This window comes from Cydia splendana, chromosome 3 (assembly GCF_910591565.1).
Source record: "Cydia splendana chromosome 3, ilCydSple1.2, whole genome shotgun sequence".
NCBI classification, from domain to species: Eukaryota; Metazoa; Arthropoda; class Insecta; order Lepidoptera; family Tortricidae; genus Cydia; species Cydia splendana.
The window spans coordinates 8,508,282-8,523,885 of NC_085962.1; the positions used below are offsets into that span (position 1 = coordinate 8,508,282).

At 40.5% G+C, this 15,604-nt stretch overlaps 1 protein-coding gene across 2 annotated transcripts in view; it reads left to right on the forward strand.

Moving 5' to 3' along the window:
• LOC134806502 (paired box protein Pax-6-like) overlaps nucleotides 1-9,487 on the forward strand; it is a 49,431-nt gene extending 39,944 nt beyond the window's left edge. Inside the window, exons 4-6 of one of the 2 annotated variants that reach the window (XM_063779781.1) lie at nucleotides 8,136-8,411; nucleotides 8,503-8,687; nucleotides 8,891-9,487. In XM_063779781.1, the coding sequence (XP_063635851.1) occupies nucleotides 8,136-8,411; nucleotides 8,503-8,687; nucleotides 8,891-9,460 (1,031 nt within the window). In that variant the 3' untranslated portion in view covers nucleotides 9,461-9,487. The remainder of the gene's footprint in view (nucleotides 1-8,135; nucleotides 8,412-8,502; nucleotides 8,688-8,890) is intronic. The other variant, XM_063779782.1, reaches the window with a different exon arrangement.
• The last annotated feature ends 6,117 nt before the right edge of the window (nucleotides 9,488-15,604 follow it).

Genomic DNA, 15,604 nt, shown 5'->3' on the forward strand with positions numbered 1-15,604 from the left:
TAGTCACTCGTCTAGACATTACAAATTGGCGTATTGGGGACTGCACCAATATTATACAACTACTCATTATTTTAACCATTGAAGATAGCACTTAGAAAGAATGAAAACATCTGGACGGTCCTCATTTTTGTAAAACACAAAAAACACGGTTAATGGTGTTTTACTGTCGTCCTATTTTTAGGGCTTACTACTAGCAGTAAGCCCTAAAAATATGCCTACGTTTTCTTAGCAAGAACTCTCTGCATATAATGAGCAGTATATGTGTTGCGATTTCTGCACCGAATATTTTTTCTAAAAAAAACTACATCAGAAACATTTAATTGCACCTACAAGTCGCGCTCACGCTTGGCAGTGGCCGTGATGTAGTTATGATTGATTCCATTATATCGGACGACGGTTTCGGTGTATCAAAGCGTGTTGACCGGGCGGACCACCTGCTGCTGCTTAGCCGTAAACTCTTATTGAATTAAGAACAAGCACAGAATAGAAGTGATATTATATACATTTGATAGTTTTCTTGTTTTTATTTTAGTACTTATAAGTAATTAAGTGATGGAGGATGGATTATTGTATTAATTATTGTATTTTTTGGGCTAGTTGTAGAAGAAGAAGAAGAATAAGAAGAAGATCCAGTACTTACCTTGGTTACAGTAATTGTTATCATCCTTGTGTAATAAATGTCCAAGATTCAAAGTTTCTTTAAAACTTTAGCTTTCTCTATTTACACGAGTTGTGTCAAAGCTGTGAGTGGATTCTTTAAAAAAAATACCTATTTATTCATAGCGAAACACTAAGGGCCGATACAGACGTACTGCAACCCGACTGGAACTTGTATGGGAACTGCACGCCGACGTTGCAGTCGGATTAAACGTTCTAATCGTGCTTAGTTCATCATGATACGGCAAGGATATCAACGTAATTTATCTAGGAAATTGACAGTGGCATCGCCCAAGTTAAAGCAGCAGCAACATTGCAACATTAATGCTGTTGCAGTCGCCATCCGAATGTGAGATTTCAAATTCAATCCTCTAATGGCAAATGGCGGGACGACTTAGACGCCTTCATCAGTGGCTGGCCGGAGAAGGCACTACAACGAGAGTTGTGGAAATCAGGGGGAGAGGCCTTTGCCCAGCAGTGGGACACTACAACAGGCTAATAAAAAAAAATGGCAAATCCGTTATTAAATAATCTGGCCTTAATCTTATAAAATATGCTGCATTCTTTTAAAAAAATGTCCGTTTATATTTCGCTATTAGATTTTATAACAAATTACTTCACTACAATCTGCTAATAATCGATTAGAAGAAAAAAAATTGCACCAAAGCCTGTCTAATATTGTCATGAGTCTATGGTATTGAATACTTTTAAAATAAGATCGAAATAGAATTTCAATCAAATTTATATCATAATGGCCTGACGTACAATGCGGGCTTTTGATAAGAGCGCGTGCCTAGCCGTGTTTATGAAACGAGGCAAAATTGATTAATTTCATTTCATAACCGGCACGGTAGCCACCCAAAATTTTTTCGACTACATCTCCATAACAAGTGCTATTAATAAGAATTATAAATACATACCCAAGAAAAATATTTAAAGGTAGCATTCAAAAAAACCTTTCTTCGCTTCTTCAGAAGTCCACTTCAACACCAAACTAATATTTAGAAATGCCAATATATAATAGGATTCTGTTAAAGACGAGGCATCCACTTAAGACAGACGCGCCCGATGAGCGGTTATCAAAACAGATCGGCTCATCGCAACCGTCTAAATTTTAATAAGTTGCCCACTACCGCCTTTGTTATCCATGACGAGGCAGTTTTGGACAATGGCTTGCGCAACTTATCGACTAAATAAATCGATATCGGTTTACGAGGCGTTACGGGGCTCTAGCTACTGACCGCGGTTTGATTAATTGCATTCTTGGGTGTAGGCCAGCGGCCAAGGGGTTCGATTCCAGAATCGAACGTCGGCGCCGATTAATTAGCGAATCGATGACGAGACTTTTACGACTCTCATGCTAAGGATCTTTTGCGGGTGTATAAAAAGGTTTTTGTTTTTTATTTAACGACTAATTTTATTTTCACATCGGGTTTTTAAAATAAAACAAAAAATCCTATGAGTATAAACAAAATCGATTAAATTGTGCCCAGAGTCTCAGACCTCCTCATGGTGTGTCTAATGGGATGGAGTACTTTTTCACGCGCTTTTGGACATTTACTAACAAGGTCTTGCCTCGTTCGCTTCTATTGTGCGGTCTAAAAATCAAATGGCCTCACAGCTTCCAATAAATCGATACATTTATTGATTTGTTACAGTATTAAATTGGTTCCCAGCAGTGTGCCGCGACGATGCGCCCGCGCCGCGTGGCTCTCGCTCTTGGCTTTTGGGACTTTTACAACGCGCTTTATTTGATTTACTTTTTATTTATTACTAAGCAAGGTTTTATCTGCCAAAATGTCCCCGTGACTCGCGTTGTACGTTTTACGTATATTTGACGTTATTCGAAATACCGACAATATCTAATTGGGTCAAACTCAAAATCATGTTCAGGTCATTCCTATGGACATACCCAAAATTTAAAGGCTAATTATAAGGGTAAATTTTATTATTTAACCCTTATCCGCATTGAAAGGGTACTCCATTTGTTTGGATATGTATGATAAAATCATTACCTACATGCCCACAAGCTCTTAACTATTGGCCACATTGGGGAGAAAAAAAAAACTTGTATGTCCACAGGAAAGACCTGGTTTTGAGTTTGACCCAATACCTACCTTTAAGACGATAAAGTCTTGTCTTTCTCGCAAATAACATTTTAATAAAAAAATATCCACGGTAGCTTGTGACCACTTTCCGCACGGTACAGTATAAGTAAAAGTGCTATTTATCAGACGTCGTAACGTTATCTAGTCGTTGCTAATTGAAATTTGTAGGAAAGCGGGTGTAGGCGTTTAGCGCAACGGTTGCTGCAAGCGGCCCCCTGCTGGCGTGGACACCTTTTTACTTGGGCCACGCCGCGGGTGCCGCTTGATTGCCTCCGATCTCATCGTTTTATGCTCCCCATAAAGCCAACAATAATTCATTTAGACGACGTGACGCCACTCACTCGTTAACTGGTGTTGTTCGATGCGGACGTGATTCCAGGGAGGCCAAACAGTTCTGCCTTGGATAATATCACTCGCGCATTTCAAACCTCTCACACAGTTAATTATTCGATACATTTCTAATAGAATCACTTCAAGTCGTAAAGAAAGCACCCATTAATAAAGCGCTACCATCAATACATAAAATCAAAATTTAATGATCTTGAATAGCCAGTTTAGCGTGTTACAATATAATCAACTCGATGACCGTGGAAAATGCTCATAAGTATTCGATTTCACGACTCATCACAAGAAAACTAATAAAACGTCAAATTCACTGTGCTTTAAAGAGATTTGAGGCTAATTAACTTGATCAGGTTAAGCCGTCCACATTTTTTCCATTTCTTTAATTTAGTTGGAAGAACCGACTCTATTTAAAAACCGGTCTAAGTAAAACAAACAAACAAATTCATTCCAAACCATTAGGCACGAGATCTGACTGTTAATGTCTCAATTTAGAAACGGGCGTAAATCTTTAAAGGCGTGACAATTACTGTTACTTTCCGGCAATACAAATAAAAAGGGTTTCCGTCAATTATCGATAAATTAACCCGATTAAACACTCCACGGCCGACGGCGCCGGAGCGTCTTATCTCGGGACATGTCACGCTTTTAGGCAGGTAACACTGCGCCGCAGAAACATTTACATTTTTAAACTAATTTTCTGTTTATTATGGAAAGAAAATGATTTTAGGCAGTGTAGGTTACCCTCTGAATCATAATTAAAAACTTTCAAATACGTAAACTCTTATAACACTTTAAACTCAATTCTCACCGTTCAGTTCAGTCGCGTTTTGTTATGGTCTTTCCGTGACCACAGCTGGTGCAACTCAGCTGAAACGTCGGAATTTAAGGTAAAAACAATGAAATTATGTCGCAGTAGACACGTTTGTGTAGTTAAATATACGTAAACTCTTACCTTAGCGTCACCTTATCATTGCCGCCGATAATGATATTTATTAGGACCTATCTCTACAATAAGTGTACAGTCAATAATGTATACGAACATTATCGCGTTATTAGATCTGATACGTACAAAAAGTTAACGTTGTAAGAATTTAAACGCTGAACATAACTAGCTCCTTCTATTGAAAATAACTAAACCTTTTAATAGAAGCGGGGCCCATTGTGACTAATCATGATTAAACGATTTTAGACAAATTGCATGACCGTGACTGGGCATGTAAGCAACAGGGCTCGAGCTCAAATCATTAAAAGAACAATTATAGATATCGCATTCATTCCCACCTGCAACCGTTGACTCCGTTAATGGTCTCGATCTAAACAAATACCAAATCTGACCACTCGCCGATCATTCTATAACCGATTGCCATTTACAATTTAATATCGATACATCGCCAATCATGTTCGATTTACACCGACAGGATTTAGGAACATAATTCTGATAGTACGTTTTATTTCAATTGATTAGACAGAAACTTACTTATTGATAAGTTGTACGAACTGGTTATGGTAACATCCAATTCAGTACTGTTTTTATTCATACTCATAAAGGCTTTTTGTGAGTTAAAAGAAAACTAAATCGAACTAGATTAAAAGAGGCGACGCGTCGCTGAGCTCCCACAAAACCATAACGGATTTTCAACGGTTCGTTTTCTTTTTACAAAACGCTTCTCCCAACATAATTAAAGATCTCGGTTGGTAAGTGATGACTGGTCACCATTAGATGTATTCTCAGGCACATCAAGTTCTTGACGTCTGAGGGCGGCCGGCTGACGCCGCGCTGCCTCGCCGCGCCGATTACGGACCAAATAAATTGTGTGGAGCACCTCTTTGTGCTTTAGACGTGTTAACAATGAGAGAAGCTCCGCAACTGATCATTACTATTATACCTCCTATGCAAGGCTTTGTATTTTGAGTAAATTATAACAGCTCGCTTGTATCATACGCCCGCCAACTCTCAGACATCACGTCATTACCAACAGTGACAGCATTAAATCGATTTGTTTCCTCGCGTTGTTATAGACCACCAATCATTGTATTAATATTGTTCATATCTAGAAGCTATCATTTCTCTATTTATTCTCCGTGACAAGCATTTGACAAGGCGGATAATTTTCAGTTACCGATAGATACATAATTTCCTTTAACTAGCGGTGTCTAGAAAACGTTTCACCTGTGACATGTTAAGAGCGTCCATTAAGCAATTATTTATAATTATTCTTCGTGGACGTAATTGTTTAAAGTATGGACAATTTATGACTGCAATAATGAGTAAGCGGAAAAGTTTAACTTCAAGGAAACAATTAGGTACCTACACCAAACCAATTGGTCGTACGTTACTAACGCCTGAAATTACCATTTGATTATTATTCGATGGATTATTGTTAATCGCAATCAACACAACAATCATAATAAAAAATATTCACACTCACATACTCACGTCATTAAATGTATGTTCCTCATAATATAATGGAAGCATTTAACATAGATACCTGCAGGTACATTCAAAAGAAACATGGTACCTATCGGAACCAAAATGAAATTGAATAATTGTACCTAATCTATTTTAATGTATTGTAAATGGAATAGTTGATCTCCTACACTGGTGCACTGAAATCCATATCCATACTTTAATATTATAAAAGGAAGTCTGTCTGCCTGTCTGTTACCTCTTCACGCTTAAACCGCTGAACCGATTTAGATGAAATTTGGTATAGAAATCGTTTGAGTCCCGAGGAAGGACATAGGATAGTTTTTATTCCAGAAATCATCCCTTAAAGGGGTGGAATTTGTATGGGGACTTAACAACAACTGCACAACAAACTTTGTCAATAAGAACTGTCCCGCCCGCGCGGTGTAGCACCGGCGCTGGTGCACGATTTAGTTGAAATTTGGTAAGTAAGTATAGAGATAGTTTGAGTCCCGGGGAAGGTCAAAGGGTAGTTTTCATTCAAGAAATCGCCCTTTAAGAGGGTAAAAAGGGGGGTTGAAGTTTGTATGGTGAATCAACAAAACGCAGATTGAATAAAATAGGTAGCTACCTACCTAAATTAATAATTCCACGCTGACGAAGTCGCGGGCAAAAGCTAGTAAAAAATAAACCTTTAATACAGGTTTCCAATAATTGTAATAAATTACGGCAGTAAGACTACTGGACTCAATTGCTCAGTAGCTGAACAACGAATACTACGACAATTATCGTCGGCCAGGCTATGATTAAATTATGGCACTTATTCGAAGTGTTTCCTGAAAATTACATGGGATGGCTCTCGCAAGGCTGCGCGCGCACGCGATCCGAGCACGCATTAAACTCTATAATGGCCAGCCATTGTGCAGTACTAGTCAGCAACAACATAAGCGTACTTGGCGTACCACATACTTACGGCATTTCATGTTGGCGAGGCTGACCGTTTTAAACGCGACCAATGACGCATCGGGTGTAACGCTCCCTCTTTGAGCACAAATTGTAATTAACAAAGCGTTCCAACCTGACGTCGTTCAAACCTGGCACGAAGATGCCGATGGCGGTGTTGAATTAAGGCAATACCTTTTTTATCTTACGTATGTATATCTTTTGCGCTAAATGTAAGTATAAGTGTTTATAGGATAGTGTATATGTTATTGTATGTCTTGCCTAAATAAAACAATTTTGATATTCTTTATGGCACATTGCCGTAACAGTCCAAGTAAAAATAAGAATATTCATTGAAGTAAATCCACTGTATGTACCTATCTTGGGGAATCCGCTAATTATCAGCATCTATTTTCAAATCACAATATTTGTTAGTTTTTATTACCTACTTTTTATGATGGTAGTGTGAAAAAGTCGTAAATTAATTGTTATGGATGTAAGAGATTAATTGAGTTACACCAATATAACTATGTAGCGAATTTCTACCACGAGCGTGGAAATGTTATCATGAACGTCAAATGTCTATGAAATTATGACGTTTAATATTGGTAACACTTTCACGCTTTATGCTACAAAATCGCTGCAGAGTTATCTTGGTCTAACTCTACCTATTATTTAAAATAGTGTTTATTTTCTTAGATATTGCAATCACCCATTTCCGCTTTCAGACTGTTAACAGATGTAAGTACAAAAGTACTCAATTAGTTTACAATATAGGCGCAAAATTTAAGTAAGTTTTGGATTGACAATCCTAGACTTGTTGTTGAAGCGCTGGTGGCCTAGCGGTAAGATTGTGCGACTTTCAATCCGGAGGTCGCGGGTTCAAACCCCTTGCTCGTACCAATGAGTTTTTCGGAACTTATGTACGAAATATCATTTAATATTTACCAGTCGCTTTTCGGTGAAGGAAAACATCGTGAGGAAACCGGACTAAATAATCCCAATAAGTTCTAGTTTACCCTCTGGGTTGGAAGGTCAGATGGCAGTCGCTTACGTAAAAACTAACTTAGTGCCAACGCCAATTCTCGGGATTAGTTGCCAAGCGGACCCTAGGCTCCCATGAGCCGTGGCAGAATGCCGGGATAACGCGAGGATGAAGAAGAATTCTAGACTTGTTGACAGTATTTATCACCTTAACTTTACTGATGAGAATCAGAGACTGAAAACAGGGTTATTTTAGGTAGGTAGCCATGATCAATCTGAAATGAAATGATGATTATTTCAACTGTTGGTTTCGCCATGCCGTTGTATTTTCAGGTATAATAGTTTAGAGCTGAGTTATACAATTTTCTTTTCACATCACCTATTTGGAAAAGGGCTTTTTCTTCCCCGCTAGGAGGGATCAATGTGGCACTTTTCCTCCCTGCTAGGGGGGATCAAAGTGGCACTTTTCTATTCGAGGACACTGTTTTTGTTATTTTTTGCATTCTTTTGTTAGCTTGAATAATATTTTAAAACATAATAATTGTGTCAACCAACACCGTGTGGGTATCAAAATTATTTCGTCTTGGGCGTTAACACTTGAATCCCTCATTACGCTCAGGATTCAATGTACGCCCTTGACGGAAATATATCATTTTGATCCCTTGTAACACAAACTACTATTATTTTCACAGGCGTATGCACCAACGCAACTGCTCCAAGCGTGTCCTCGATCAACAGGATACTGAGGAACCGGGCCGCGGAGCGTGCGGCGGCGGAGTTCGCTCGGGCCGCCGGCTACGGGCTGTACGCCGCGCCGCCACCCTACGGCGCCTTCCCCTGGGCCGGCGGCGGCGGCGTGTGGCCCCCGGGCTCGCTGCCGCTGCCGCCCGGCGTGCCGCCGCCTTCAGGGGTACCGCATCCTGACATGCAACATGGCTTCTTGTCTTCTTCCGGGCGAGGACTAATAGGTAATTTCTTAATAAGGATGCGATGAAAACAAGCAATCGTATTTCTGTTAATTTTATGTGGTAATACTCAACATTCTTTTCTGTCTCGTAGATGTCGATGGCGATGACTCCGGTTCGCTTGACGGGGAACAACCAAAGTTTAGAAGAAATCGCACCACCTTCAGTCCAGACCAGCTTGAAGAACTAGAAAAAGAATTCGAGAAATCTCATTACCCGTGCGTCTCAACGAGGGAACGCCTCGCTTCCAAGACGTCATTGTCGGAGGCGCGAGTCCAGGTAACAAGACCGCTATAAACCACAAATTAATAAATTCCTCAATCATAAACCAAGCAGCCAATTAATAATTTATAGTAATAATGTCGAGCTAGAGACATCTTAATCAAATCAGAGCTATGATTTTACATCAATTTACATTCATGAATATTTGTTAAATCAGTGAGAACAGAATACTAATCATGTTTATTTACCGTTACTGACAGGTTTGGTTTTCCAACAGACGAGCCAAGTGGAGACGCCATCAGCGCATGAATCTCCTCAAGCGCGGTGGCGGCTCGCCCGCACACCGCCTGCCCCACTCCCCGTCCCCCTCCCGCTCCCGTTCGCGTTCTTTGTCCCCCGCGCGCGCCCCCTATCACACGCCCCAGATGGGCGGCGAGAATAGTGCTTTCAAGTCACTCTCCCATCAAGATACGGCTCTGAAGGCTCTGTCCCACCAGGCTCAGTTCGATAGCAACGCACTGAAAGCGCTGTCGCAACATACGTACGAGAGCGGTGCGTTCAAACCGCACCCAGGGCTAGATAATAGCGCGTTCAAAGCGCTTGTCCCGCATTCGGCGGCGGCTGCGTTGCTGGCGGCGCAGTCGATACACCTAGCTCGCGGATACGAGTCGCATTCGGACACGGACGAGGAGATCAATGTGCACGACGAGAGTGACGATGAGGCTGATAGACACCACAGCAGGGCGCGGTCGCGCTCGCGGAGCCCCGCGCGGCCGCGCCCTCAGCCGCCCAGCGATCTGCCTCTGCAACTCACCAAGCACGACCGTTGACGACTATTATTCAGTATTACAGGGCTCATTTTGAAATAATGAACAATTAAGATTTATTCCTAAGCAAGTGTCGTTGCTTTACGGAATTTAAGGAATTAAAAGATAAAATTTTAACGACTAATAACACGTTTAAAGATTTAGATGTGACCTGTAAACATCGTTCTTATACGGTCCTTGTCATCCTTTGTAAATGTACATTCCATGTTAATTAAGTTGTAAATATTTGTTGTAGGTAGCCAATTAAGCTCGAAAGTAATTATTACTTAAATATATACAAGTGAATGACTGTGCACAAAAAGTAGATCTTTTAAACACAATAGGAATTGACATTATGCTATTTTAATGAACATCAGATTTTTATGAATACTTACCTATTTGGATTGTAAAGGCACGGTTTTAGGCAAACCAAAGTTCCTAATATATTCCTACTCGAAATGATCGATGTATCATAACTTGTATTGTTATAAAAATGTACATTTAATACGTTGTCTGTTGAATTGTAGTTGTAACCGAACCTGATACTTAAATGTTGCTGCAACACACTTGGTTATTATATTTGCGCAAATATAGCCGGGTCACTTCCGTTGTCAAAAGATGCAATACGAATATTTGACAAATACGGCCATGTATGTTTGCGGCCGAAGTAAAATGTGTGTTGTTATGTAAATATTGTAATAATTTCGGGCACTATATGTAAATTATTTATTTCTTAGATAAGTAATATTTGTACAGTGAGAAGTAGCAAATTACATACTTACGTACCTACCTATTACGATAAATCGAATAAAAAAGTTGAAGTATATTGTTTATTATTATTATAACTTTCTTGTACACGAAACAATGTTCCGGAGATTAAATTTTGAAGCATCCCAAGCTGGCATAGTGGAGCTGAAACCAACGCGAAGAGGCTCTGTCGACAATTTAAGTGGTAAGTATACCGAGCGAATGCTACCCTTGCCCGTTTCATGGGACACACACAAAAGCAGCACCCGCCAGGGTACAACAATTCTTGAGAATTTAGTAGACTACAGAGTGGTATATTAAATTTACTAGGAGTGAAAGTGATGGACTAAATACTGGGATATGGGAAATGAATGAAAAACCGGATGGCAATTTACCTTCACAAGGTGGGCATACAAAGGAGCAACATCGATGTAGAGAGCTGGGTGTAGAGAGGTGTCACTGGAATTTTGAACATATAGCCAATCATCAACATATGTTTTCAAACTTTCGATCATCTGCCCTTGAGAACGTAGCTCTCGCGACTCCACTGTGAACGACCGGTTAAGGCAAGGCAGAGGGCCCTACTTATTCCACCTTTTGAATAAGTAGGGCTCTCCTCTAAGGAGTGTCTGTTGACTGATTGCACTGGTAATATCAGCGGGTGATGGAATCGTTATACATGAACCTAGTCAACGTTCCAGAAATATATTTAGTCGCCTCTAAGACACTGACAATAAGGTTGTGAAATTTATTTTTGGGACGTTGGCTTGTAAAGATAGCTATTTGTGAACTCGAGATTAATTTAGGACTAGTTATACTCGTAGCACTAAAACGTAGTTGCAACAATGAAAGCCGATGTAAATGCACTGTAAACTAGTTCAACCATGCCAGACATTGCCTTGCTTGATAACATAAAACAGGTATCAATCAGCTGTCTATTTTTTCTATTTAAAACTGTCGTGTTTTGCTGCCGACTGCATTGCTGCTGCAAATGCGGGATTTCTGACATTTGTGGCAGTAATGCAGTCTGCAATAATGTCGCGCATAATAATACATAAATATTATAATCCATCCACCATACCCATACACTATCCATGACTCAGGAACAAATATCTTATCTGTGCTCATTACACAAATAAATGCCCTTACCGGGATTCGAACCCAGGACCATTCGGCTTCACAGGCAGGGTCACTATCCACTAGACCAGACAAGTCGTCAAAACAATAATAATGCTGCAGCATTCAGTCTGAGTTGGAACGGTACCTTTACGGTTACTGTTGCATTGCGACGGTAAAGGATGACTCACGTTAGACCGGGCCGAGCCCGGGCAAGACGTCCGACATGTAATTGTCTATGACGGCTGATCGGTGATCACGTGGTGCTTTCCATAATAAACGAGGCGCCGAAAGCTCCGGCCAGGCCCCGTGTCCGGTCTAGCGTGAGTCAACCTTTATGCGGCAACGACACGACAGCAACCTGAGAAACACATGGGCTCCTTCGTTAATATCCCGCTGCTGCATCACTGCAGCAGGAACGCTGCTGCAGACGCGATCTGAGGGGCTATCGCGAAAACCGAAATTCGCAAATTGCGGGGATCTTTCTCTTTAACTCCAATGGAGGCGTAATTAGACTTACAGAGAAAAATGCCCGCAATTTGCGAACTTCGATTTTCGCGGTTATAGCCCTGAATTCCACCTGTAATATCGAAGTCATGTGATTAACAAAAAACCCTAAAATATGTATAATTGCATGAGAGTATTAGAATAAAATGTGGACAACCCTTAGTAGGTACCCGTATGCTAAAATTCTCACAAAAATGCATCGTAAACACACTCTAATCTCGAGGATCGAGGAGTCAAAATTGTCATACAAAATGTACGTGCGTGGGTTGAATTTATAGGTAGATTTATAATTTGATGATAGAACAATTAGAACGAGGTAAGTCTTTTTAATAATTAAAGGAGCATGACGTTTAAAATAAGTGTTTACACTTGCACTGCGTGTGCTATCAAAATCGTTGCAGACTTCTCTCGGTCTCACTCTAAAGTTGTCTCTCAATCCAGAAAAACACCACTACTATATTAATCTTACCTTGCTTTTTATAAAAGTTAGAAGCGGAAACAATTAATTGAAATGAAATCACAGGCAATCTATTTTTCCTTTTCAATAAAAACATCCCGTATTATTGACCTGAATTCTCAGCCGTCGCCAGTAACAAAAGGTGAGCACCTTATAATTTTAACTCTTTTACAGTCATATCATGCACGACAATTATCCTTTTTTCCCCATTGTCATTAACAAAAGTCCCGATTTGTTCCATCCCGGATATCGGCAATCAGGCCGTGAAAGCTGGCTAAAGAGCAAAAACATGATCGGAGGACAAAGCCTCATTAGCAGAACTCACTGCTGATATAGCTACGCAATATTTACCTTATTCCGGACTGCATACACATATATTATGGGTAAGTTGCAGTTATCAAGATAACTAGGTACTTTTTGTGTAATAATTTGAGTAATATTGTACGTTTGATTAAAATTCTTTAACTTAAATTTGAACCACTTCTCGACGTCTGAGTGAGCTGAAATTTGGCGTATCTTTTCTGTTTACATTATTTTCAAATCCATATCGAAACACTTGAAAATGATCAACGCGATCAAAAACAACAAAAACTAAAGAGTCGACTAGCTGTCACATATTATCAATTTCATTCAGAATGGACACGCTCCACCTCGCTCCGAATGGAATTACCTCACCCCACGGCAGCAGATTGACACAGACACTTTTGATAATGACAGATCAGTATCGTATCAGTGTGACATCTTATTTAGCATTGTTAATTGGGCCGACAGTCTATTGACAAAATGAGTTCAAAATGCCGGTGTATAGTGCCAAGTATTTGTGCTTGTGTGTCGCTAAAGCACAAGCAACATAATGATCAGCAGTCTCTTACAAAGAACATCAATCTTCCTTGCCATATCCGGCAATGGCGACTTCATCAACAATTCTTATCCGGATTATTAAATGCCGTAATGTGGCTTGCAAATCCAAACGTTGTCTTGAAGATGCGGTCACAAGATGCGCAATGGATTTGTGGATGTACGTGTACAAATACCTAATCAAATACCTACGCGTTAAGCATTTTAAGGAGGAAAAAAAATGTGAATTAATTTAAAGCGTCTGTGGTGTAATTTAACAATTATATTGTCATATTTTCTGTGGAATTCATTAAAACACCCACTTATTTGAATTTTGAATCTAAATATAATCGTTAATCTTATTGTAAAGTTTAATTTAAAATCGTGAGTTCATGCTGTAATAGCGTTAACTTTAATCTGGTTTTGGTAAATCACAAAGCAGAAAGTGTAGTAGAGTAAAGTTTGTCTGTATGCCGGTGTCCGCTCGGCGCTTCAATCGGCGCTGGGAATTTATTGTTATTGGATCGGCGCGCGGACATGCATCCACACTTCGCGGCTATCACGAGGGAACAACTTTATCGGTCGCGCCACTATTCTGGAGCAGCATTCAGATTTTTTTAATGTTGTTGTATGAGTTTTTCGGAACTTATGTACGAAATATCATTTGATATTTACCACTAGCTTTTCGGTGAAGGAAAACATCGTGAGGAAACCTGCATACATCTGGCAAAGACATATGTAACTCCGTATAAGATGAATAAAGTCTAAGAAAAAAACGTGCCTCGGAAATCAAGAAAAAGTCATTCTCGGATAGGTGGCGCACACACCTTTGGCCTATGGTCGGCTAGATGGCGTTGACGACACCGTTTCATATTTAACAATTTTAACACATAACAGGTATCAGTGAATGAACATGGGTCAAAATTATATAAAAATAATAAAATCATTTATTCAAATATATATATTTTTTCGATAGTAGTTCGTTTTCATTTTGAGTTTTAGCCGTATGTCGATAGATGGCAGTAAATTTACTGTGACTACAAAATTTACTATGACAGGACCCCTCTATACTATCTATTCTCTTTGCATCTGCGAAGAAATTCAAAGGTGTATGTGAAGTCCCCAATCCGCATTGGGCTAGCGTGGGGACTATAGCCCAAAACCCTCTCGTACTTGAGAGGAGGCCTGTGCCCAGCAGTGGGACGTATATAGGCTAAATTATTATTATTATGTTCGTCCTTTACATAATCTCGGGACCATGGGGTCCCGGATATTTGGAAGGCGTGCGTGGAGCCAAAGCCAACACGCAGAGGCCCCTTGTAAAAAGACAATTTACTCTAAAAGGTGATGTGACACCACCCGACGATTATCCCTGTATGCACTATAGTAATGCACCCAAGGATAAGCCCCGGTTAGTGTAGGACTATTGCAATGATAAGAGACAAAAGAAACTGGGCTATTGTGTTGAGATGTTAGTGTACTGGTAACCGGGTCTATGGAAATACTATGGCACCTGCCCCAATCTATGTTTAAAAACACGAAAAAATGGACAGGTGGTGACTCGCCAACTCACTATATGGGTCCCCGAAAACGGCCGCTAGCACGGAGCGACAAGGGGACAACATCACGTGAGCGGCTCAGGGCGTGAAGAGGTGTGCACCGCTTTCTACCCTGTGGCTGTAAGCAGCCACTGTGCCAACTTGCGTCTTAGGCATGTTTCACTTCCGCCCTGCGAGCATATAGCTCTGACACCCCACTCTGGACGGCCGGTTAAGGCAAGCCAGAGGTGAGAGTCCTGCGGCCCCTGCTCAGTGTTCACTCCAGCCGGCCAATTAAGGGAAGCCGGAGAGAGGGGCCTGGCCGACTCTCGGGGGTATACACCCACTTGCCAGAATTTCATTTGCCATAATTTCATTTGCCATAATAGTCAACAGCCATTATATTGTTTCCGATAATTACATATGCAATACTTATTGTTTACTATATTAGTCACGTGCCAGAAACTTTGTTTCCCATAAAATCAATTTCAATAATATCATTTGTCATCATCATTGTAAGCCATAATTATCACTAGCCATAATATAATTTTATTACAGAAACCAAATGCTACTAGAAAAATGGGTTAGGTTAGGTTTGAACTGCGACCCTCACAGAAAAGTAATGCTACTGGAAAAGTGGGTTAGGTTAGGTTTGAACTGCGACCCTTACAGAAAAGAAATGCTACTGGAAAAGTGGGTTAGGTTAGGTTTGAACTGCGACCCATACAGAAAATAAATGCTATCAGAAAAGTGGGTTAGGTTAGGTTTGAATTGCGACCCTTACAGAAACCAAATGCTACTAGAAAAATGGTCGGTTGGTACCTGTGTGAAAGGTTAGGAAGAGAGCCGACGACGGCGTGTCACCACTGTACCGGAGGAGCCGTGGATACGGCCCAACACACACGCGAAGAGTGCCCTGCGTGGGCGGAGCCTCGCACTGCCCTGTCCGCAGCTGTGGGAGGAGAC